The sequence below is a fragment of the Anas platyrhynchos genome, chromosome 1 (genome assembly GCF_047663525.1).
Source record: "Anas platyrhynchos isolate ZD024472 breed Pekin duck chromosome 1, IASCAAS_PekinDuck_T2T, whole genome shotgun sequence".
In the NCBI taxonomy this organism is placed as follows: Eukaryota; Metazoa; Chordata; class Aves; order Anseriformes; family Anatidae; genus Anas; species Anas platyrhynchos.
This window is the reverse complement of record NC_092587.1, coordinates 137237017-137264318: the sequence shown is the minus strand read 5'-3', so window position 1 is coordinate 137264318 and position 27302 is coordinate 137237017. Positions and strand designations below refer to the sequence as shown.

At 39.2% G+C, this 27302-nt stretch overlaps 1 protein-coding gene across 4 annotated transcripts in view; it reads right to left on the bottom strand.

Moving 5' to 3' along the window:
* The window catches only part of PPP2R3B (protein phosphatase 2 regulatory subunit B''beta), a 49731-nt gene extending 22539 nt beyond the window's left edge, over positions 1-27192 (bottom strand). Inside the window, exons 1-2 of one of the 4 annotated variants that reach the window (XM_027447015.3) lie at positions 27082-27192; positions 25646-26091 (exon numbers count right to left, since the gene is read on the bottom strand). In XM_027447015.3, the coding sequence (XP_027302816.1) occupies positions 25646-25990 (345 nt within the window). In that variant the 5' untranslated portion in view covers positions 25991-26091; positions 27082-27192. Of the gene's footprint in view, positions 1-11993; positions 12334-25645; positions 26092-26659; positions 26790-26929; positions 27062-27081 lie in introns of those variants that run through there. The other 3 variants (XM_027447011.3, XM_005025380.6, XM_005025381.6) reach the window with 3 other exon arrangements.
* Positions 27193-27302: the final 110 nt, after the last annotated feature.

Genomic DNA, 27302 nt, shown 5'->3' with positions numbered 1-27302 from the left:
CAGACAGACATGGCACTTCAAAATCAAGAGCTAAGAAAATTTTGAGCCTCAGATCAAAGGGAAAGTTTTCTTTTAAAAGGAAAAGTAGGGTCAGAGGGAAAACTGTATTGGAAAAGGTCCCAGGAGAAAGAGAATGCTAGCCACAGAGCTATTTCACTGCAAAGATTACTTCTCAGAAACTACTCATTTACTTCAGGTACCTCAGAGTACATAATAAATGATTTCCATTAGCCCAGGTCAAAAGTTGTTCTTAAGCGCCTGTAGCAATCTCATTTCAGGATCTGTAGTAAAGTTACACCTACTAGAGTAGCTCTTCTTGGTGTTATTTAAGAGTTATACAATAGAGGCTTTTTATTTTTCATCTTTGTCTGTCATAAAGATGTTCCAGATAGTGATCCTGAGGAAGAAGCTAAGCAACAGATTCAGAACTGAAGACAGGAAAAAACAATTTTCTTCACATATATATCTAAGGTAAGTGTTACATTTAGGCCTCATGTTGAATTCTGCATGCTTAGCATAAGAACATCTAATATTTAATCTGTAAAACAGTAAATTTATTCAATTCAAGTACAGAATACAGACTCACTGTAAGACAAAACCCTTCTCCTTATCATGAAGGACGATACCTGTTTCTACATGCTGGTTCCTCAAATTGGGTGAGAGAAAAAAAACAAAGATGTTTCATTTGCTTCAGAAAATGTAAGACCTGCCCTTCTGATGGATTAATTTGGTGCTTACATACAGGCCTCTACTGACAATACCATCTTGGGTGCAATGCAAAGTGACCCTGAATATTCCCTGTGCTCTCCAGCAGCCGGCTCAGAGCACAGCTCTCCCACCATATCTGCTATGGGGACATTCTGAGCACACTGATGCTTCTTCAAGGCCACAAGCAACTTCCATCTGGACAATCAGACTGCACTGTTAGCATCAGTCAACGCAGGGATAAAAGCCTGCACCAAAGAAAGAAACTGGTCATCTGAAACGAGCAGCTCCAACTAATGCACTACAGAGTTAGTATTACGCCTCCTCCCTCTCCTTGCCTTCCCAAGAAGGGCCAGGGATTCTTCTCTTCTCTTCTGTCAGCTTCAACTCTGCCGACAACTGAAAGGCCTCCAGTACAGCTGAGGCTCCTCTCCTGTATGCACTTTAATGAGGGGATGTGTGACGGGCTCCGAGTGCCACTGCACTCTACAATTTCAGCTAGATCCTTCTGTGGATGCATGTGTTGTACAGCTGGTAAAGCGAACTGCTTTCAGGGCAGTCAAAATACGTAATTGTGGGAGATTAAGCTCTTCTAAAATGAATTAAAACTAACCATGGGATTTCTTCCTTAATAAGAAATGGCAGAAGTCTGCTAGTGGCAAAACTTTGAATTGGAAGTCTGCAACAGCTGTTCATTACTCTTTTGACACAACTATGCCACTTCAGTGGTCAATTTAGTGTTTACAGAAACTGACCTACATTTTCTTAAACCCTTTAATACTAGTCTAGTACTGGCAAGCTAAACTGCCAAAAGAAACTTGCTTGGTAAGAGATGAGTTCCACTGAAACTTGGCAAGGCACAAAAAATAACATACTTGGAGTTAGGAATATTGACTATATGAGCTCGTAAATAACTCATCCAAGCAGATGCGTGCTGAACTGTTAGGACTGAATGGTGCACTGGCCTTTGCGATACCTGTATGTAAAGTCCTTGACTTGTATTGTAAGTTGCAAATGTAGTTTATGTTTTTTGCTAAAAGATGGAAAGTGATGGTTCCCTGAAAATTCCTTGTTTATAGAAACATCAACAAGTTTGTTAGATTTCTCTATGAAGAATTCATGAAAAACTCTTAACACATGATCAATTTTCATTTCCAAACTGATAAGGATTGTCCAGTTATCCAACATGTATTTGCCTTCACTTTTACAAAGGAAGCAGAAATGTATATCCCAGTGGGGTCATTGTTCAAAGGGCAGCTTTTTATTTTATTTTGCTGCTCTCTAGACCCTTTACCAACTGTTACCAGCGGATGGAAAGTAAATTATTATAACTACAGTAGAGCAATATGGTAGTAATTGGTAGTAATTGAACAGATTCCCCACCCCTCACCCCAACGAGAGAAGCTCAGTCTTGTTTTGCCTTCTTACATCTGCCAACAGATGAGTTACACTCAGCAGTGAACTTCTAAACAAAAATGAAGATACCTCATTTTAAAAGCACCACGGTGATTTTCCCTCTCCCCACTTAATGAATGAAAGAGTCCTCCAATGACAGGATGTACTCCTGAAACACGAAGGAAGGGGGCGTTTGCTCCCAGATATTTTAACACTGTACACTCAGTCAAGTCTATTTCCATCTACAGGTAAGCACAGAACCTCACAGATGGGCTTCACATTCAAAGGCTAGTGAGTGAAACCTCACTTAAAAAGGACTTTGTGGAAAAATGAGCAAGGTAATTATGTTTATAAATGTAGTGTTTTATAGATATTTTGCTGATTAGGTCAAACTCATTGAACTTAATTGTTATTTGCATTGTTTTAACATGACTACAGAAAAAGATAGCTTCATGTAAAACCTTTTATGCTTTCAAACATTTGACAGACACTAACACCTGTAATACCAGTTTCTCTGGAAACATTCAAAATGTGTTTTCAGAGACAGCATTCAGCTTTTGCTGTACTATTTACCATAAGCTGCCATAAAGACTTCCAGATTAGAAAAGTCAATGGAATATACATAATAGGGTCAAGACAATAGGACCTCCCTCCAAAAATTGTACTTTGCATTTACGTACAAGTGCACATTACATTGTGGCACACCATAATTCCAAACAAAGTGGCATTAACTACTGAAAAAAATATTTTGTACTAAAAAAGATATTTTTCCCTCTCCAAAAGGTAAATGTTTGGTTCAACACCTGACTATTAAACTAGTGATGTTACCAAAAAAAAACACAGAAGAATGTTGCAATACTTTTCAAGCGTGCTATGCATAAATGATTCTAGTTCTTCCACTGGCTGAGTCCTCTTGCATATCACATTTTATGCAAATATTACCTGGGTATATCAAAGTGCGTAACAAACTAAAAGCTATTCAGCAGAGGTATACAGTTTGGTTCTTTGAAGTCTAACGTCCCTGCAAACACCCACTTAGAGATACTTTGAGTCACCCACCAGGAAAACCAGATGCTGCATGAAGTTCCCTTCTTCAACTAATAAAGCAGAAAAAAGTTAAAATGGAGACCCAAGAGACAGTAGGGTGGTAGTAGAGAGACATAAATGCAGTTTAGCACATGAACTTGAAAAGTTGAACTTAAACAAGAAATATTGCAGCATAAACTTAAAGATTTAATTACTGCATTCTGTAGGAATATACTGAATTTTATGCCCTATTGTCTATCAAAGGTGCATTTTACTTGCAAATCTAAGAAAATGTGACCAGTAAGCAGGTATAAAAGGAGTACCCAGTCAGCCTTCCTGCCTTCCCCCCACTTTTTTTTTTATAGCCATTCAAGTCTGACCAATGAAGTCTCAAATATTTCTGCTTTGAGTTACTATCTATTTGATTGTACAGAGAACGTCAACACTTCCTCTAGATAAATAAGTGGCATGGTAACTTTTATAAAACCTAACTCCTGAAAACACCAGGTTAAAGATTCATGCTACTAATACCTAGAAAATGATTCACTTACCTGCAAGGAAAAAAATATTATTTTAGAAAATCTATTCCAAACTCCCAAATGTTTTGGCATGTTAAAGTTCTTTCAAAGATCTGCTTCAGAATAGGTAAGCAAGCTTAATTTTACAGCTACCCTCAGGACAAGCCAAGAAAAACTTCTGTAACATAAGCTTGCTTGACCTTGTGGCAGACGTTCAGATTTCCAATTATCTAATTCAAAGAAATGATGTTTTTTCCTTGTTCTCTGTAAGCTCTTAGATATCTTCCTTCTAGCCAAACTAGAAAGACAGATTTATTACTGCAAGAGTTCACTGACTGCATCGTTTCCCATTCGGCTTCACATGCTTAACAAGAGCATCCTTTGACAATTTAAAGCTTTCAAAATTATTTTTCCAGACAGACTTTCTGTAAAATCTAGTTATTACCCTGAAAAATAGCTTGAAAACAGTAATTTAGTCTGAAAGCTTACTAACGAAGTTTCACAGCACAGCATAAGGCAAGCCAAACCAAAGTACACCTGCATCTTCCCCCACTCCTGTATCTTGCTTGGGTTTACTGACCTTTGCGTCAGTACCAGTGGCAGTGCGGCAGCATGGGGAATTGCCCCAGGTCACCGAGGCAGCTGAAAAGCAACGTGAAACTACTTATTCTCATCCAGTCTCCCACAGTTGACTCCACTTAGAAGCAACATGGTTCTGGTGCTAACCTGAGGAAGGTTAGAGGAATACTCTGGCAATGCTGTTTGAAATAAGTTTACATTACCCTTAGAACTATGCTAAGACTGTGATTGATCTTGCCAAGCATAATCAGAAAGTTAAGACGTGGTCAAGCTCAGAGACACACCTACAGAGAATGAACCTATGCCAAAAACAGGTGCCAGGGTATACACGCACAAGTCCTCTGGCAACACATGCTTTTTCAGTCCCAGTTGCTTCCTATCCTTCAGTTATTATTTGGCAGCTGTTTTTGGATGTGCTATAGGAACTAATTATATCATACATGCTCTTCTTTCCTTTCCACAGTAAGAGATAAACATCTATTAATTTTAGCCCTGATAGTTTTTAAACTGGCTTGCTTTTGCTTTCAGCCTTAACTCAGATCAATTCTCTGATCCAGCTTGGCCTGTAGTCACTTAAAATTGGTGCTACAGAGTGGGAGGAAATGAGAAAAGGAATGCAGCTTTCCACAAAGTTCTAGCCATGTACCCTTAGAAGGAAAAAAGTACTTTAAAGTACTGTTTCTGATTTTATATGTATCACTTCAATCGATACAAGGGAGCAGCTGTTCAGCAGCTCCCCCAAGTGTAGTCTGTATTTGCCTTAAAATTCTGCCCAGACAATTATGTTGGGCGTCTTCTGCTGGTGTGCCACATCATGCCTCGTCTCATTTTCACACACAACCTATCATTCTTATCTGACTTATGCATGTTCTTGGCAGTTTACTCTCAAACCTGTTTCTGTACAAGAGTCTAAGGTCTCCATCTTGTCATCTAGTGACAATGATAATCCCCAATTTTAAAACAACATTATTCTAGGTACCAAGCCGTGTATCGCACTGTCACATTTTGGCAGAATTAACATGCCCTGGTGTTTCTGGAATCAGTAAAATGAAGTTTAAGGAAGACCCTCGACTTGCACTCCTACTCACAGAGGTATGGAATTACAGCTAGAGTTCCATGACCTAAATATATATATATATACATTAATTTTCTTGCTACAAACATAAAAACAGCTCAGTGTTTGGTTCAACTCTGTCAGCCTCACTGTGTTCAGAGGTCAACAGTTCAGAGTGCAGACCCTGGTACTGCCAGTTAGAGACAAAGCAGTTGGCAAACCTAACTGATCCGATCTCTCTTCCGTCCACTAAGTCAGGCAAAACCCTCACTGATTCATCACCTGGTGGTTGAACTATAAATAGAAAGCTCAGAAGAGTTGGTTGATTTGTATGATTTTTTTTCCCCAAATACTCAGCACCGAGTTCTACTATATTTCTAGTGCAATAATGAACTACTAATGTGGTCCACTTTAATAGCAAATAGCAACATCACCAGCAAAGTATTGATCCTAGAATATCACTGGCTATCAAGTTGCAGAGGTACCAGTTTACATACATTTTATAAATTAATATTGGAAAATTCAGCTTCTTAACAAGCTAGAATCAGATCTATTTTGTCACTGAAACAATGCTTGTCTGCTAACCTCTGATTTTGAAGGAAAAAAGATTTTGTCGCTTGCTACCTGAAGGAAATTCCTCCCGTCATTTTCAGGGTCAGGACAGCAGAGTAACAGGTAGTTCAGCTACTTACTTTCTGATAGTCACAAGAGCTATGAATAATTAGTTTCCCCTTTGAATTAAGCAAGTCACATTTAAGCAGACAACGTGAGCTCCACAAGAAAGCCACTGAACTGAACCCATGTTCAAGTCTAAGTATTTTTGCAGAGCAGAGCATGCAGAAGTCTGGACCATGTACACAAAGCTATTTGGGATAGTGTGTTAATTCTCACGTAGGAGGAGGTGGTAGGTAGTGGTATCCAGAAAAGGGTTCCACTTAAAGTACAAGATACATTCCATGCATACCATCTTTTGCATTGACATTAAAAATACATTCAACTAAAAGCATGTCACCACAGATGAGCTGTATTCCACGCACATGTAAAAGAGCAGCATGCAATGAACATACAAGCTGGTATAGCTGAAACAGACTAATGCAGTCCTGCTGGGAACTGAAGTACTCTACTGCACATACATTATTGCCGTAGAAAGACCTTAAAATACAGCTACATATATTTAGTTGTCCCCCACATTTTAATTACACAGAACTCCCACATCAAGTTTCTAGTTACACAGTTAGAAAGAGTTCCATGATTTCCATGATTCATTCAGAACTCCCTTGGGGTGGGGTACAGGTGGAATGGTAAAAAAAAAAAAAAAAAAGAGGCAGTTACATTTTACACCCCCCCCCCCCAAAAAAAAAAAAAAAAAAAAAAAAAAGCATGAGCCCAGGAGGAGTTTGTATCTTATATGTCCACAAGTAACTTGCTTTATTTGCTGACAGAGCTTTTACCAGAGCCTTCAGAGGTAGGATCCTCTAAGCATTTGCTGTTGCTGACCAGTGGAAATACTTTTTGCTTCCCCTGCTAATTCAGGAAATGAAAATGGTACAGATTATAAAATGGAAAAGTAAACTTCAGAAAAAATACCTCATGAAAGGCAACATCTACTACATTTTGCGCCATGATAGAAGGGGTACAAAATATTAGTCACTGCCTGGGAATTGTTGTCAGACAGCCTCCATTTTACGAGCTATATCAAAACAAGCATCCACGTCAGTAATACACCCAGTTTTGCATAATAGCTGCAGCTTTCTCAGAAAATACTTTGATCATAGGTTAAATCCGTATTCCTGTTCCTTACCAGCACGTTCTGTTTCAGGAGACTAGCTGGTAAGAGCCTCCTAGTACATAATCATTGTGATTGTACACAGCCAGTGGATCACACTGGGACTCACTACCTGCACAGGAGTCATGACTGCCTAAACATCATTTTAATGGGGAAAAACTGACAGCCAGTTACCTCAGGCAATTCTAACATTTGTCTATGGAAAACAGCCCTTGTCAGGACAGGCCATCAGTTCAGCATCAGAAGTAGCAAATAGGGCTAAGACAGACAGCCACTTAATTCGTAAGCTCTGCAGCCTTCCATGTTTGCATCAAAACAACTTTCAGTCACTCAGGGCAATTGAGCCTAGAAAAAAATCCACTCAAACAAGAAAAATATCAGCCAGCTCAGCCTTGTTACTGAGCTGTGGAGTCATCAGTGTAGTAAGTATTCTGTTACCTTTTTGTCTGGCAATGCCCCAGCAAATTCTGATTTGGACAATTGTGAAAACAATTGCACATTCCTATGATCCTGAATAAGTTGAAGGCTATTTTCTTTAATACAGAAACATGCCAAACTGTTTCAGGCTTTCTAGGATACACAGTACTATTGTCAACAGTCAGAGCACACCTGCTATATTAGGTAGTGTAAATGATTATAAAGGTAAGAGAAGTATGTTAAAAATGGAGAAAAGGCATGTGAAACTTTTATTCCAAAGGCAAGAAAAAGAGTAAATCAGAAGTCTCCGGTACCTGAATTGTTTGGTCAGGACTTATCTGCAGAGGGTACTGACGTGTAGACTCTTAAATCATGTGTGCAAGTGAGCTGTAACAAACGTGCACCATATTGGCTTTGCTACAGAAACAGCACACACTTGCATGAATTTATGACCCAGCCACCAGCAGGTGAAGAAGCTGCTGCCACAGTGCAGCCAATACATTTTAAGCTCGCACAGGGAGTCTCCCATCACGCAAGTGGCAGAAAACTGACTATTTGCTTCTGGCTTCCTCTGCATGGCTAGAGCTGAGGACCTGGCAATCCATTAGTGACAGACTGTCTAGGGGAATCTCTCACCTTAACAAGCCAGTCTCGGTGGGCAGCTTAGATACTCTCATTCTGTCTTAAATGTTGGCATTACACCAAACTAACATCAAGCATAGCTATAAGCTACACTCAGAATGACACTTCCATTCCACCCCACCCTGCAAATTTATTTCCCCCCCTAAAAAGGGAATAAAGTTGCGTAAAAGCAGATATCATGTCTCCCTCTGTGGTATTAATTCATCTCCAAACAAAATAAAATTAGAAAATTGACCCTGTTAGAAAAGCTGGCCTGCTGAAGACCTCCAATTACTATACAACTTACTTCTTGACTACCGATGTAAAACCAACTGCCTCAATTAAGCTTTTCAAAATCCACTTTCCCTCAGAAACGGCAATGTTATCTCCATTACTGGAAGAACCAGTACACTACAGCAGAAGCATACACTGGCCCAGCACACATTAACACCTACAGGCTGTAGGTGTTCATTGTCAATCAAGAGGCACTAACGCACGCCTAACTTCACTCAGAAGGAAAGCTAATCTTGGGAGGCCCAGTGGAGAAGTTGAAGAAATATTTCACATACAGCTGACATAAATAGCATGCGAAAGCAGCAGCATTTAGTATCATTAACAGGTGGTCATGGAACCAGTAGCTTGCCATTTCCACACTGAGGTGTGACGCATACAGCTCCAGGGAGCGCCAAGCAATAACAGCAGACAGACGTACGATGCAGTTCAAGTATCAGAAAATACACCAGCACATAGTTCTGGCACTGAAATTCAGGGGATGAGTTTGAGATTTAGTGCAATTTTTCTTTATTTTTAAATCATATTCAGTGCAAATTTGACTTCAGTGAAGTCTAGTTTGTGTTAGAACTCAACCAATTTACGTGAGCAGTGTGAGTCTAAGCTAAACTAGGAAAATAGGTGTTTTTCTGCTAACACTAAGCTACATGGGTGTAAGGATGTCACTGCACACAGATTTATTTTATTCTGTTACCATTTTGTTTCCAACTTCAGATATATTTTCCTCAAATAGCCTAGGTAATGATGCTGCTTACATTCCAGCTCTGACAGGTAGGGATGTCACCAGCTGTTGGCAGTCCATTTGACATGGTGGTAAGTTTCCTCTCCCTCAAAAGTTTCAGAGAACTGATGAGCAAGATGGATACAGTGTCTCTTCAAGTGTTGCATTTCCAGCTCACTATATTCTGTAGACACAAAATTGCCTAAAAATGGTCTTTCCTACAACTAATGCAAGGAGATGAATTAATGTTCTTTGGTCTGCGCAAAATTATGTACTCAAGTTCAGTTCCAAATTCAGTTCCCCATAACAAAGAACATTTCAACAGTTGTGTATTGTTTTAATCTTATTTTTGAGAAACAGTCTTTCCAGAAATAGATATTTTGATCAGTTCTATCAATAAATGCAACTGCTGAGAAGCAGTCTGCTCCACCACTTACCAAACCTACCCACCTCACTACTGATTGTCCATTTAAAGATTTTTCCGTACAGCTTGATTTACTACACTCCACTGAATGCCAATTCCAAAGGACAGGTGATTATCTATGGAAAATTTATATGGCTCTATGCAAGAAACACCACCTCAATTCTTAGAAACCGTGCGAGTCCCAGTCACTCCAAACCACATCAGAGCAGATGTTGACCCATCACCATCCATGACCATTAGTTGTTTCTCTTCAGGAGATTAACTCCTACAGCACTACGTTTCTTCAAAACAATCTGACTTTTGTTTCACATCTTACAGAAACTTCACGGATACAAATGCTTATAGAAGTATAGTACAGGCATGGGAAAAACAGGTCAGCCTTCATTCACACTTGATTTTAGCATTCTGATTTTGTATCAATTTCAAGAACTGTTCTGTCTGAAAGTAAATATTGCAGTGGTATAGAAGACTGTAAATTCCAACAGCAATGAAGCTCAGCAACTGAGAAAAGGTTTTCAAGTTATTCTACAAAAGCTTTAAGCAGTCTTTCATTTCAACATGAAATTTCTTCAGAGATTATGTCGTAAAATATAATCAGATATTCTTTGAAATGCACCTGACCCACGAGGCACAACTTGAAATTACCATTAGCATGAAGGTAAAGAATATTCATCTTCTTCTATATCAATAGTTACTGACACTTGCATATTTAAGGTACTTTCATAAAGGTCTTCTAAAAATCATGTAGAAATAGTAGAAATAAAATAGCATTTATAAAGGAACTCCAGATAAAATACTTTATATCAGATTGAGCAAAGACATCAGATTTTAGTTTTATATTCCTATTAAATTTGTTCTGCCCAAACAGTTTTGTCTGTAATACAATTAAGTGGTTTAACATGTTATTCTACAATTGCCATTTACCCAAGGGAAAATCTGGTTAAAAGTGAAAATTGATTGTTCATTTTCTGCATTGTAAGGTAACAGCTAGCAGGATATCAAAACTGAAAAAACACATTAGACAAGCTATTTTCTAAAGTATTTAGTTGCTTTTAGATACGCATTGCCATACTATATTGAGACCTTTTCTAGCTCAACACAAAAAAGCCTCGTACAAGTGCAAGCGATCCAGCTATCACTCGATGAAAGGCAGATCAAGTTAACGGGCACCACACAAGGTAATAATAGTGTTTGTTTACAGTGGGATGCCATGACTAGACTAAGCTCGCCTCATGCTCTGAGTTTCAGAAATATTAACTGCTACTTCGGGGTAATTAAAGATAACATTTTCCTTTTTGGCTGTTTCTAGTGTTCAGCATTAAAAGATTCAAAAATCCTTTCATTCACAAGTTTATTCTGAACACCATAAACCTGATAGGTCAGCATTTGAATTAGTCTTTCCAAAAAGGCACAAATGTTGTTTATATAGCTCAGCTGAAATAAATTTGAAGTAAAAATATAACAGGTACACGGCTAACACTTTTTTAGGGTCACAGGGCTCCAGCTCCATTGCCCTCTCTTGAAGGTCACCCAAAAGGGACACTAGTGCTCTGAACACAAAATTAAGTGGTTGGCTATATTTAGAATGATTTGAAAAGTAAAAGAAATCTTAAAATAATGTAATTTTTATTCAACTACCAAACTTTCCTTAATTAAAAACAAGTAAAAAAAATGCCAAACATACTGTCACTGATACACCTTTAGTACATGAGTTAGAAGTGAGGGTGAGGTAAGGACAAAGTGAATGTTTTCACATACCACCAAAACACTTAAAGTTTGGTGCTGGTTGAGGAAATACTGACTTTCTCCAATAAAAGTTTTAAGATTTTGCCCTCACAAAAGAATCTCTTTGAAACATTTATAAGTAGTTTTCCTATGAACCACACATTTCAAATGCTTCTATTCTCAATGAGGAGCTCACTTTAAAATGGTGGATTTAACTCACTGTTGCAAAACAGTAGAGGCACATGTATGAACTATGTAGCAACAACTGATCTCATCCAAATAAAAGCCCAAAAGAACAACAACGCAAAGGCATTCAGAATCATCATGGACAAATAAAAGCACTTTGACATATTCTGAGTTAAAGTTACATCCTACTTCAGTAGATTTTAGTAAAATGTAAATTAATCCCCCAGGGGAAATACACAGATTGTGACTATGCGGATTAAGGAAAACAGTCCGAAAAGTCAAATGGCAATAGGCACGCCAACTTTCTACTGCATATGTCTCTGTGCAAACATACTTCATCTATACTACATGACTCAGTAAGCTCTCCTGTCTTTTTGTTTGCAGAGAAGCACCTGTGCAACCTTCTAAAACACAGAAAACATACATGAAACCTAGTGAAATACTGCTAGTTGAGGAATAACTACCATGTATTTCCTGAAATTTGCACAGTTGTAAACATACAGCTGAATACAATAACTTAATTGTATAAGAACTGAAAGACAAACCTGGACCTGCTGAAAAGCTTTCAGTCTCTTCTTGAATCTAGAAGGTAAAACAAAATCACATCCTCGAGCTAGCAATGCCAACTCCTTTCTTAGATCAGGGTCTTGCCGCAAAGAAATTTCCTTTATCCTCATGCTTTCGGATTTCATATAATGTCTCTGTGCCAGTCCAGGCACTTGAGTCCCAGTAAATAGCAGAGCTGTTGTATTATCACACAGTGCCACTTAAAGCAGCAGCAGCTGCGCCTGAGTTCTGTGATATTATAAGAGACTCAGCTCAACTTCGCCTGCTCCATACATTAAAGGGAACTTGGCTGGAATCACAAAAACAGATTGGAAAGTCACTTTGGGGGCCTGCCCTTTTGTACATGCATTCCAAAGTCTAAATGGGATAGTATGGAAAAAAACAAACCTGTTTGGAGGAGCATCTATAAAAGCAGCTTCCAATTTTAAAAAAGCAAGCCCCAGAGGAATGTGAAGAGGCCAGCCGTGGTCATTTCGTAGCTTCCTCCTCCTCCCATCCCCCCTCAGCTTTTCCTTCTGTCACAAAACACTCACTGTCTAGCTTCAATTAAGTACCTCACCAAAGGATAAGGCTTACTGAGCAGCAATTAAACTCCTTTTAAGCTCTCCAGTCCTTTAGCAGGAACACTATCACATTGGAAAAATGAAGACAATGGAAAAAAGCTGCAAACTTCCATGGAGCAGCTCACCTAGTTTCACATAGAAGTACATTAGGAAGAAGTACATTAGGAATATCAATGATTTACCAAAATCCCCCCAAAATTGACAGGATACATTTTTATTGCTTAAATAGTATTTTTTATAGAACTTAATATCCGTGTATTAGATTGCATGCCTATCACATTTCAGTAGCACTAAAGTTAGAGTTAGGTACCATTCTGCTCTATTTTCAGTTTACTGAATCTTACATACATTTTGTGGGGAATAAGGCTACTTTTTGGTCCACAGCAATCTCCTTCCCAGAAATACACATTTGATAATCTTTTGTGGAAGGTAGTGACATTGTGTCCTTTCTCTTCTACATTTTTATGTACGTTAAAAGATAACAGGTGAAGTTTTTGCAATATAACACTCTTAGCCCCTCAAATTCTCTAAGATATTTTACGTTGCATATTTTATGTTGTCTGATTAATGCCTCTAAACTGTCATGCACGGGTGTAGTTACTAATAGCATAAATAGAAAGATGTGGCCAGTCTTCTTGTTTTCATCCCTCATGCTCTAAATAACCTTCTTGATTAGATAAAAACGTATGCAGCCAAGAAACACTGAAACAACTATTTCACCATGAAGCTCAAGTTTTCTTACTTGACTGCATTATTTTAGCTCCACTGTGTTTATCTATAATCTTTAGCCTCGTTCGTTTACTCATAGCCATTCTGTCATATCAATATATTAAAAACTCCACAACACACAGCTTGCGAGATTTCGAAAAAGGGAATTTATGAAAAGGTACTAGTGAAACATGACTTGCCTTAATTAAATCCTTTTTACTTTAACACATGTTGTTAGGAAGTAAGTGATGACAGAAAGCCTGTTCTCTTGGTTTTAATTCAGTATCTAGTTTTTCCCCCACCTCCTTCGTTATTGCAACTTATGAAGACATTTATTTATCTCAGAAGTAGAGCAAGTAAGGAGTTGACTAGGCAAGAGTCAGATGTGGTTGGCATGATGAGGCTGTCAACCTGCACAGAACAAAGCTGGCTGTCACTTGCTGCCTTTTAGGAAGACCAAATCAACCAACCTGTGGTAACCCTGGGCCACAAGGAAGCCAGAGGGGAGCAGGGAATGCAACGCACAACAGCAGCACGCCTGGAACTTGAGACGAAGGACTGAGGTGTTAGAGTAGAAGAATTCTACTTGGGCAGCAGATGCCAATTCCAGACTAAGATGTTTGGGGAAGGTCAGGAAGGTTGTATTGCACACAGGCAAGGCAGATTGCATTTCAAGTTAGGGAAAAAAGGCCTTCCTTCAAGAGAAGGAAAATATGTAAGGAAAGGTATCTGCTTACATAAATTGCTCTGTTTTCATCCCTTCTCACAAGGTAATGCACTCCAGTTCACTAGTACAATCACGGTCTTGGTCGAGGTGGCCACAGTATGTCATTAAGATGACTGGCTGCCACAAGGAGAGTGAGGCTGAAGGACTGGAGCTCCTGTTCACCTGAACCTGCTAAAGGAATCTCAGTAAGAAATTGTTGTTCTGAACCGCACTTTGAAGAGCCGTGAATTTCACTCCCTTTTTCAAATGAAGCTCTGCGTGTGTCACCAGTTACTAATATATTGCATTCAATATTTTGGATGTTCTGTTTCATTGGTTTAATACCACTTCACAGCCCAAGTAGATGGTACATCAATCCCACTGCTAGCTTAATGTTGTTCTAGCCCTACTGTCACTAGCCTGGTTTCAAACCTAGTAGTTATGTACCTGTACGCAGTATAGTTTTTGAAAGCAGACAGGCTGCAGTATGTGAAGAATCTACATGCAAGTGAACATTTAGTCGCAATGCACTGAGAGGTAAATACAGTGGCAGCTCTCACTTCCTTTACACCATCTAAGGAGAAAAAGGTTCAGTACTGCCACATTTAAGCAGGTACAAGCATTACTGAAGACATGTGGTCAAGAGCCCCTTAAGATCAGTTTTCCCCTTTTCAGTCATGAATTAGTCACAGGAGAAAGGGAAAGCTTCCATCCAGATTGAACTAGGAATGTTCAGGTGTAGTGTTACATTCACCCTAACTCTGAATTCTCTCCAGTGAAAGCTAAGGCAAAATCCTTTCCTGGGTGAAGCGGCTGGATGCCAGCCACGAAGCTGTTCAAGTATCCTGGCAGCTTATTATTAGCTAGATAAACAGAAGGGAAGATGCATGCTCAGAGCTTCCTTCCAAAGCTAAAGATACACACTATGAATGGATCTGACTCAAGGGACTGTGGTTAAAGAGTTCACCACTTTAGCAGTGGTCTGAACATGTAATGTAAGACTTATGTGGCTGCAACACAGAAGTATTCAGGTTGGACAAATCTTACTTTGTCCAATCTTACTTACTCTGTTTTGGGGAACAGAGAAGAAATAGAAACCTGAAGCATAACTCAGGAAAAACTGAAACGTTTGTTTACAAAATGCATTTTTTTCTATATTTTCTTCTCAGTGAAAAGTATATACTGACTAATCTTCTAAAGTCTTAGGAAATTATCAGAAACTGGCCTTAAAGCATACAAAAAAAAAAAAGCATCCAAACATTACAGGAAGCTTCCAAGAAAATAAGGAGCTCAATATGTAACAAACTGCATTCAGCCATACAAAAGCTGGGTTCCAGACTTCAACCCAATCACGCAAGAACCACGGTGACAGAAGGCCCATTTGGCCTTGGAGACACTTTAAGGCTGCGTGAGTAAACTCAATGGCTACAATGTGCATTATAATTGAATCCTTCAGCCTGCAATGCTGCAGAAATTAGCTTTCCCCTTAATCCAGAACACACACTCTGCCTTATCTCCACAGCAGAGAACACATGCAACTTCCCAAAAGGAACTGACTAGTGAGGGGCAGAGAAGAGCAGTTAGAAGATAATTAAGGCAAGGTAACATATTTCTGAGTACATTGAAGATATATAAGTTAGCATGACTAACTTAGTACAAAGGATATATTTCTGATGTTTTAAGTGGAAAAAGCACTATTAGCAAATAGCTCAAGAATATATACAAAAAAGTCAATCAGCTAAAGCTGCTAAGCCAAATACAGCTACTATAAGGCAAGAAAAACAAATAAATGAGAAGTGAGAAATATACCAGAAGGATGACAAATGGAAGCAGCAGTTCTTTGCTAGACCAGAGAAACAAGCAGACAATACAAAAAGCCCTAAAAGGATGAGTTGCCCACCTCATCTTCAACAAAGATTTTAACTAGAATATCACCATTATTTAATATTATCTAATCTAGAAATAACTCTTGATAGTCTTTATCTGGCCTTTGATATACTGAGAGATGTTGCAACTAGATATTTATGTAAATGAGGCATATTTAATTGATAATTACTTGGTTCCCTATTCCTCACTCCAAAGCTCCACAGTCCAACTGAGTGTCCAGCAAGTCTAGATTTCCACAAAAAACTTACTGCACAACAGGAGATGCAAGTGACACTGAGCAAACATAACGCTGGCTGGGCAGATACACTATTTACACTAACCTGCACATCTTTAACCCTGCAGGCCAGTGTTAGCCTATGGACCATTATTGTATCAGCAGTTCTTAAGGTACAAAGTGAGAAATAAGGGGAAAGATTAAAAAGATGATGTCCATTTCAGTCAGACTGGTATTATGACCAAGGAGGGAAAACACAGCTTAGGCAGGCTCCCTAGCATCAGCAGTACTGCTCTGTTTAACACTGTACACAGCAACTTCCACTGACAAAGTCTAAATAAATGAGGAATGACAATACTTCTTGGACAGAAATCTAAAACTACCCTTGAAGTCTTCAGAAACGCCTTTGGAGGGAAAAAGCTTCTTTATAGGAATGGCCTAAAGCATCAGTTGCCCGTGTGTGTTATTTTCCATTATTATGACCAATAAACAAAACATTCTCTTCTCAGGAGAATGCATTTCATAGCAAGATTTAATGATCTCAAATTTTAGTAGGACGGGTCCTGTAAAACATGACCTTTTTAGAGAATGGGAACCTCCAAGAATAATTAGAAAGCTGCAAAGAACATTCTGCTTTTTGATCTTGCCTAAGCAACCTAAGCACATTAACACTTATTGACAAGCTGACCCATTCAGGGGTGGGGAGAACCTATTGATACTGATTTTCTAATATTAAATTCACAAATATTTTTATTTTCATTGACTAAAGCTGAAACTTATCTGTTCTTATACTGATGGATAAGGAAAGGGATTTAATAGCATCCCAGACATGCAGTTTTCCCAGTTCTTCAGATACTTATTTAACTTGCTTCTTACTAAGACCTTCCCATTTCAAACTGCTTTGAAGAGATCCGAACAAGATGATGTACTTGTGAGATGAACAGAATGACACAGCATTATTATCCATCCCTAACTCTCCTGTGAGTGGGTCACCTCTAAGATCCAGAGCCCAAACAGCTTGTCCAGCAGTAGTCTGACAAAACCCAAGGGAGACAGTCTACAAAGTACAGACCACAGAAGGAATCAAGTTGTTTTTTTTTTCTTGAAGGATGCAGTGCCTCCACGACGGAACATTCAGACAATTAAAAAAACAGGGAAGACCTGCATGTGTACGTCTTTTCTAATGATTTAATTTTTCCAGTACTCTTGGAGTAGACAAAACAATGCCTGGAGGTTCTTTCCAGAGTTACTGGGAGAATCCCAAGTTTTTAGGAGGTAAGACAGTGAACAGCAAGACGCCAATTAGATGGAAGATATATGTTGATAGCTCAGGAAGGATGGGCTGATCAGATTCTCTGCACATTATGAGAAGAATGCCATGTATGTACACCACGCCACGGGCTGTTATCAGATTAGAAGCAAGATAAGATACATGTCACCTTGCTATGATTACACTGCCTGGACTCCAAAGACATAGCACAAGCCTTTTTAGATTACTAACTGCATCTGGCAGACTAACTTCAGCAAGCGTCAACACGAGATATTATAAAACTGAAGCCTGGCAGTTAAAGGATAGTAAAGTACCCCGTTCAGAACAATTCTCATTCTCTGCCATCTTAGGAAAAGATTCAGTTCACATTTTATTTATTTCTGTATAGCATAAGCAGAGTTTTGATGGAAACAGGTTGCTGGAATGGTCTTTACAGGTGAAACCTCCTTACTATTTGTGATCTTCAGATGAACCTGTTCATTAGACCATGGAAAAAGCTGCACCCAAACCGATGCTACTGAGGTGACTGTTAAACAGATAGATATAATAAAAATATCTTGGCTAATACAAATTTAAGCTACACCTGCCCTTATAGAATGCTGTTTTTAGATTAACCATGATGCTTATGAAGTGTATCCACAGAGGAAGCCACCGTTTGTGCATTTGGAGCTTATCAAGGTATGCCTGTGCGTAGCAGAACACATTGAAATGAAGTGTCAGTTCAAGCTGATTACAAATGACACTTAGACTTTCCTACAGGAGACAGGTACTTTTATAATGGAGCCTAATTTAGGCATTATGCAACTTCTCAAAGTCACACAGACCATTTTGGATATTTACTTGTTTCCAGGTTGGTATTATTTACCTTGTATCACCTTAATTTAGAAGTTGACAAAGTAATCTGGTATATAAAACATTGTCATTCATGTTCTTAGATTGCCCCCCAGCAATTTAGTTAAACATAGGACCAACTGTTCAGTACTTACCACTTTCACATGAACTGAATTTTCAACGAATCCCTTCAGAAACACACAGCTTAGAATTTCATTATTTCCAAAACTAAAATGATTGGTGTACCACAGCTACTTTAATTTGGGCATCATAAGTTAACACCTCATGTAATTTAGTCCCTGAAATCACAAGACCATAATTTTGAGTCAGTGACAGCTGCAGGACAGCTTACTGCATATGCTTGAGAGATCATTGAGAGACTTGCTGTAAGGTACAAATATTGTTCAAGCAGTCTAGCTTACACTTCAGTTGTTACTTGATAAATAAGCCACTGTTCAATATTTTAGGAGATGCCCTTCAGTACGTTAACAGCAAATAAGGCAATGATAAAGGTTATCTCTGTTCCAAATCTAAAGTTTTAACTGAAAACTTTAGAAAGGTGTTTGATGCAAATGAAGACTATTTATGAATACTAATGTTAGACTGAAGTAAGAAAAACCTAGTCTGTCGAGTACCTTCAACATAATTTAATTTCAAAATTTGCTTGATATATTAGTCAATGAGATACTCCACAAGAATAAAGACTGTTCACTATATCCAATATATCTAGTAGAATCGTTTACCAAAATCTAGATCAGCTGATTACCAATACAGATCTAGCTTCTATAGGAATAAAATTGTTTAGAAACTGTTCTCCTGATTCTGACGAATTTTAAAAACAGATCAAGTCAAGCAGTTTCATAAGCTCTACAAGCCTTGTTTTGTCAAGGTGATAGGAAGCCCTAGATGAAGACTGTTCATGCTGGGCATATTTACAGCTGCATTTTATTGATAATTTTGCTGTTTCCCTTCTTCACACACTCAGAACTTCTTTCTTTGCATTCTCCTTTCTCATCTATTTCTATAAATGCTGTGGAAGTCTCCTTGTAATCTTCCAACACATCTTATTTGTTGCCTGAGACATGCAGAAGTTTCTAGTAAGATCTGCACAGAACAAATACATAAGGTTTGTTTCGTATGAAATAGAAACTATAGAACCTAATAGAAACAGTATGCAAAAGGTTATTTAAGCACTACCTCAGCAGCCCTAAGAGCCAGTTATCACTGCTAGTACCTGTGGCCAAGAGACGGTACACGGGTGACTCAAGTTTCTACCTACTATTAATATGGAATACTGATTGCCATGGGAAAGAGACACATCTAACATGAAGTACCAGCACATACTTATGAACACACCACTTGATCACTGGTTAGCTTTCCGTGAAATAACTTCAAATTGTATCTGTTGTTGACAGAATACAAACTAATCTTAACCACCAGTGCACTAGTACTATCTGGTTAACTTGAAGATGAGAACACAGTACTTCAACCCAACAAAAAGGAGTTATTTTGTATATTGTGACACAGTTAAAACATTAAATTTGGTATCCACTTGTTGTGGACTGTACAAAACAACAAATGAGCTTAACTGGTATCTTCTCCAATTAAGTTACTCAAATTGCCTAATTTTCATTTAGTTCAAAACAGTTGTGTGCAAAGCCTCTACTTTTGAAAGACAGAACCACGATATTACCACTGGAATTTTAGAGATTCTTCCTGTAGCACTGCTTGCTGAAAATTTCCGTGCAGCCATTTATTATGTCCAACAACAAACTAGTTCACTGGATGAACCACATTGTTTTGTACTGAAGTAAGCCCACACATACTTTTGGCCTGAAGATCATTTCTTGCTGACAGAGTAAGTGTAGGGCATGTGAAGGAGAGGTTCTCAAAAATCCAAGATGGGTTCTCAGCTGTGGATCCTCTTGCATCTTTGAGGCAAGAAAAAAAAAAAGCTGTCTTCATTATATCAAGATCTAATTTCCTCCAAGACTGCTCACCTGCTAAAACAATGAACTGTTTCAATGACTGATGTAGATCTATAATTAGCTTAAATGTTTCGAAAGACTGGGAATAGACAAGTAACTGTAAATATCTGAATATAACGATCCCATGCAACTATGAAGGTTTTTTTTTTTTGCTTATTTGCTTTTAAGCAACAGCTACTCCTACAGGAAAGAGTGCCTCTGAATAACCAGTTTCAACCAAATATTTGCATTTGTCCTGTGTCAGGAGTCATGTGAATTTTAATTTTAAAGAAAGCCACATATAGTTCCAAATTCAGTTTTTCAGCACTAGAAGTGTCAAAAACTTTAGAAATGGTTGCAGCATATAAGGAATATTTATGAGTTCCCAATAGGATAGATATATCTCCTCTTTCATGTAGAACTGCCACTTTGAAAGAGGACTGTAAGAGATTACTATTTCTTCTAACAAAGCACAATGTGTAAACAAAATAAATACTATTACTGCCAAGCATAATATTAATGTCTCTGGGTCCAATATACAGCAATAATAAAGAACACTACCAAAAGGCTGTAACAGTGAATAAGTGTTTGTCATTTTTACATAAAATGAATAACTGGTTCTCTAATCAGGATAACGGTTCTTCTGTTCCAAGCTACTCAGTACAGCAAAGCTTAAGAATAACACAGGATATACCACTGGTACTGCTTATGTTGACCATTATTATCTCACCCCAGTTGAAACTAATAATGATTTTCTAGGAATACCTATAGTTACAATCTTCCAGACCTTTATATGAACTTCTGGCTGTCCTTCCTTTGTTGGCACCATAGAAGGACCTTTACTGTGAACACGTTAGTGCTGACATCTGTCATATTGCCTTGTTATCATCCTAAAAGTACATCAGCTTGATACCAGGTTATTTACAGTCTGCTTTTAAGTCACAGGCTTGAGTTGGAAGCCAAGTCTGCCACCCTCCCAACCTACTGATGGGAGACAGCACCACTAACACTAGCTTTGCTCAACATGGAGTTCGGAAGTACACATGTTATGTAAGACTGAGTACGGTCTAACCTAGTTTGCCATGCAATCCCAATGCAGCTAGTGTTTCCCAGGCTGTACTTAACACCGCTTCTAGTGTTAAGGTGTACGAGGTAGCAATGTAGCAACTTCTGATGCAGGCAACATGCAAAACAAGACACTTGAAATGCCAAGACTGACCAAGTTTAATGATGTTTAATAATGACCAAAGTGAAAACCTCTCTGGATTTGAAAGCTCATTCCTCTTACTTTTCTAGTATTTTATGAACAGTTTCTCTCCTTGTTAACAAAAGGAGGTTCCCCAAAAACATTACAGCCCACCTGGAGAACACAGAGACTGATCTAAAGGATGCAGATCTAAGCCTTGCTATCCACCCTTTAACTCAAGCCATCAGTTCAGTTGTTCCAATAAGCAATTATTAGTGCTGTTATGCTTAAACCTTTGTCTTAACGGTAAATGGTTTCATTTTAGTCTCCCTTTAAACTAAAATGGATTCTAGCAGTACCACTCCATTTGAATCGACTAACTGGAAACTGAAATCCTTCAAGAATGGCAGTGATGAATAAAGCTATACTGCAATATAGTAAAGCAGTAGGGAAAATTACAAATTAGAGAAATACAAGACAATGAGTTTTAATAATTGTCATAGTATAAACGAGCAGGAACAGTTTGCTTTTCAAGAAAAGGATATACAGAAACCAACCTAAGAAGTATCTTTATATTAAAGATTGACCCTGCAGAGAAATGGAAAATAACTTTGAACTTCGTCAGATCATATCACATTCTGTCTGCAACTCCCCTCCCTTCCAAAATGCCCATAGGGAATTCTGTGAATTGTTTCCCCAGATGCCTAGCACACCAGCTGGTTTGGATTAAACATCTTGCCTGCGGCATCTTTTAGGCCTTGAGGCCTGGCATTTTTGACAGTGTGATGAACAGTGTACAATTGTGTATTCTCCATATGTTTAAGATAATTTAGAGTGCCAGAAACACTGTTAAACCCATGTACAGTAGTGATAAGGGTTAGAAGAAAGCTACAGCAACAATTCCTCAAGTTTCAAAGTTACAGCTCTAGAATTTCTTGACTATTTTATAGTACGCTGTTTTTAAAGACAATTGTAGAAGTTTGTCTATGCCTCTGGTTTCTTGTTATTTTAATACATTTAGCATATAAAAAAATCACAAATCTACTTGAAGACTATTGAGTGCTAGCAAGCACTTTAGCTCACATAATGAAGTTCACCAGAACTTTGCAGTTACTGTGCTTGTAGACAAGTTACTTGTGCAACAGACACAAGACAGACACTGACCTCCCTGAGTGACATCATACAAGCAAAGGCAAAGTACCTTCCCTAAGGGAAAATTAACCAAAAGCATCTAAACAAACACTGTTTTGTTTTCACCCACATCAAAACACACTCTAAGATGAATTTTCATGGTTGAATTCTGTATGCATTTCAAGACTGGTATTCCACGAAAGCATTCTACAATACTTGGCTTTCTAAAAACAAACTTGTATTATGAAAATGGCGTTTCCTACACAGTCATACTTACTACTTAGTAATGACCTGTGGATATCAGCTTTCTGTTACCAGCTTTACTGCTTGATGTCCTTCGGAAAAGTTCCAATAGGAACATTCCCAGAGACAGCAGAAGTTGTACAGCAGCCTTACCCATAATTAAATGCAGTGATTCAGCTCAATGACACCGAAAAAGTATCCTACCAAAACAAATTTACTACCTATATGCTCCATTACAAGAATTCTTTGTTAAAGCTTTTCTTACTGTATACAGAAGATGCCTATGTTGACTTCTATAGTCCTAAAGAAAATCATCCTCCAGTTCTTTATGACTGGAAGTAGAAGCCCTTTCCAAATGTCACTCTCGGGGACACAGAGTTAAGCAAATTATTATTATTAAGCATTTTTTAGAATTGTTACTTAGAGTACTTAGAGTTACTTAGAGTTAAAAAGTTATTCAAAACATTGTCTTCTACTTCTAGAAGCATAAGTGAAGCATAACAATGCCAAGGACCTCAAGCTCAAATGAAGTAGGTAAAAATACTGTGGCTCAGTTTATGAACAATGGTGAAGTGCACAAAGCCAGATGCATCACTTTTGACACTGCAGTGGGTAGTTTATGACTGCATGAAAAGGAAAAGGGGTATATTCTGCTTTCTGTGCAAAAATCCACTGTCATGACAGAACATGTGATTATGCAGCTCTTGGGATATCTTAAGAGCTGGTGCATATTCCAAATAAAATTTACATTTCGAAGATTAGGAACCTTTTGCATGATGCTTCAGTTCAGCTGAATAAAGTCACAATTAAGTTTCTTATTGCATAGAAACTTCCGTCCAATTCTTTGGATGAAAAAACCACCTACCTACACCCATCTAGTTTGCTTCTCAGCGCTATACAAGTGGTTCCAATTAAGCAAATAATGTTACACCTTCATGAATCTCTTATTTCTTCTTTATGGTACCTACTTAAAGCAATCAACATACGCGAAGAGAAATTAGAATAAACAAATTAGTGACGGAATACATCATGTAACAGTGGCATGTAATGGAAACTTCCTTTGCTCACTTATCTGACGCAGGAATAGACTGAGCATCTTCTAAATGCCTACATTTCACTAGAACAGAAAATACGACAGTACGAACATAAAGGAAAGAGTAAATCAATTGTCATGCTTTGTAGTCTGGATAGTGATTATGCATAAAATACAGCTCTATTATTATAAAGGCAATCTGACAAGTTTTGGACTCTGTGATGTCTTGAATCTAAGAAGTGAGTACTCCAGGTTGAACTAGATTTGAAAATTAATATTTAAGAAAAAAATAAAGGTAACACTTCAGATTAAATGTTTTAGCACAAAACTGTCATATTGTTATGCCAGTGGGTAAAAATACATTCCACCCATACCAACCCGAGATGGCTTGCCTGGGACACGAGAGGGTTTGGCCAATGGACTGTGTCAGGCAGGAGGATATGGAGACTGGCTGAGAGCAACAACCACTTACAACTTGCCAGTATTATTAAGTAACTGGAATTTATAGCACTACAGCAGAAACAGCACGCCTCTGTTAACAACTCCTTTGATACAAGGCAGATCATACATGCAATGCTTAGTTTCATCAGTCATCACACTTTCTATTCCGTGGTGGTTTTTTTTTTGTTTTTTTTTTTAAACTATTTCTGAAGAGGCCTACAAGTTAGAATGAACTGAACTGCAAGCCACAAAAAAAAAGTCAGGCTGGGGACAGGGATGCCATTCTTGCATAGAAGACATTGTCTTTTATAAACCAAGACCTTCTTAGAACGGAAGCACTGAATGTACCATGCAGTACCAAAACAATTACTTTGTCAATATGCAGATTCAGCAGAGCCAAATTTGAGTCTTGGACTAACAATAGTGCCTGGTATCATCAGACAGAGGAATATTTGCAGTCAAGGCAGTATTTTGTAAAAATAACAGTGCAAACAAACACAGGGAACTCACAATTGTGGACAAACGCATTTACAGTGGAAGGACTTCTTATGGGAAGCATGGTATTTGAAGCATCAACACCTGACTTTGGTTACTTCTTGCAAAACTAAGTTAAAGAAGAAATGACCAGGAACTGTGATCTGTTTACTAAACTAAATAAATAATCTCTGTACACTATTATGTCTGATAATCTGATAAAACATTAGATATTTAGTATAAAACATTAAATGCATTTGATGCAGGATACCCTATTAGCCAAGGCTATCTGCCCCATCTATCCAAGTTTTGGCTATTAAAATTATTTGTTCACAAAGGCATTATGGAAAACCACTTTCTAAAAGTAAAAAAAGGTTATTTGTAGCTTTTCTACCACTTGAAGTTTGTTCATGACTTCAGGAACACAGAAATACAGATACCTGCCTTATCCTTACTGCACAGGACAATCCTTCAGAAAGCAGGAAGCACTTATCCTGACCGTTCCTTACATGTGCTGTACCCACTGGAGTGATCAGGACACGTACATTATCAGCAAGACAGATCAGTATTGCTTATTTGAAGTTATAGCTCAAAGTAGGGTAGATATACCAAATGAGTTGGCTGTACCAGATCAGGCATCTTACAATGCTTCCCATTCTGCAGTTTTAAGGAACCAGGGCAATACTTTATTGATACAAAAATTATTGGAAATAAAATCAATCCATTTTTCAGTTTGTGTCAGGTACATAACACTTATAAAAAGCAACAGAACTCCAAGGAGCCAAGACAGTGTTTCAGAAGCTCAGCCCACTGAGCACTGATGACATGCCAACATTGACATTTCATGTTCTGTGGTGCTGCTTCGCTTCCAGACACCTCCTGTGGAGGAACTAATTGCTTGTATAACTCAAAGCCACAACCACAAAATTCACTTCAATTTCAACAAATAGATCTAAAAACTAAGAAACAGACTTACTACTCTGGTTCCAGAAGATCTACGTGCTCCTTTAACATTAGAAACTTTCCTTGAGCTGGATGAAGTTGACAATGGAAGAGTAGTGGAAAGCTGAGGAGGGCTGAAAGACAAAGGTAGCCTGACATCTCCTAATACGCTTTGCTTGGAGTCAGAACCCGTAGCAGCAAACCTCTCCTTTTTACTATTTCCTGAATCTCCATTTCTGATCTCAGTTTTCTCCTCATTCTTGATCCTTCTCAAGCAGTCCTTTAATATCAGCTGAGTCGCAGGCTGGCTAAACCAGCACAAAAACAGTTCATCCACCTTCATTTTCAATACAGGTTGCAAAACCTTCCCGGGTGTCATTTTCCACAAGTTTCCCTTCTTGTTGGAAGAAATTCCAAACAAAGGTCTGAGTTATCTACTTATTCCACATAACTTCTAGAGTTTCACAGAAGCCAAGGGTCCTGTTAAAAACAGCAAAACACTTATTTAATGTTACAGTTTTAACAAAGTGCTGGTAGTTATTCCCCTCTGATATCAGCAGGTGTGGGGAGAGACGTGATAGCATGAGATTACAAAGGCACAGAAACATTTTGTAAGCGTAAGTCATTAATTAGAAGCCAAATCCAGAAAACTGCTCTTCCTAAAAGCATACTTTGTAAGTGATGGAGAGTGAAGAAAAAGAAACTGCACCCAAGCACAGCTGTCTAACAAGTGTTCTCCAGGAACATATAATAAATATTCATTCGGGACAAACTGCCTTCAAAAATTGTAGTTGAACTTGGAAATAACTACCTACAAGCAAACAGCTCATGCAGAGCCTGGGGTGATAGCACAGAGAAGACTTAAGAAGCAAGCCTTTCAGTGAAAGGGTTTGGGTCTAAGTCCTAAGAATGGATTTTCATCCTGAAGGCTGCGCACGCTGCCTTCTTAAGGTACCACTTATTAAAAAAAAAAAAAAAAAAAAAAAAAAGAGGAGGAATTGCAGGGTTTCGCTATTTAAGCCCCTCATGGTTTAGCCTTCGCCCTTACACATGCTTATAGCGGCGCTGACACTTTAAGCCCTCACATTTACGAACACAGAACCCACGTGCTGTGGGGACACACAAGCCCCGCCGCCGAGGGAGCCCTGGCACCGCCACCGCCGCGTCAGCAGGCAGCGAGCCGCGGCCATGCCCCGCCTCCGCCCCCCCTCTCCCCGCCCCTCATGAGGCAAAGACGCGGGCCAGGCCCCCGGAGGCTGCCGCCCCCCCCCCTCCCCTTCCCGCCCTCCCAACGCCACACCTGCCGCTAACGGCACACCTGCGGCCGTTGGCGAGCGCGCGCACGCAGCCCAACCGCAGGGGAGGGGGGGGTAAACAACGCCCAACGGCAGCAGCGCGCGCGCGGCCCCGCGGGGAAAAGGCGCGAAGGAGCACGCGGAGGGGAGAGGGGGGCGCGCGCACAGCACCCACCTGCCTCGCGCGGCGCCTCCCGCCGCCGCCTTCAAATCCGCCCCGCCCCGCGCCCACCGCCCCGGCCCGCCGACATCTCGCGAGAACTGCCCCGCTCCCGGGCTGGCGGCGGGGGGTTGCCGTGGTAACGAGGAGGGGCGGGGGAGGCGCCGCCATTTTGTGCCCGCCTCGCCTCGCCTGGGGGTGTGGTGGGGCTGCCCGCCCGTGTCACTGCGTCCCCA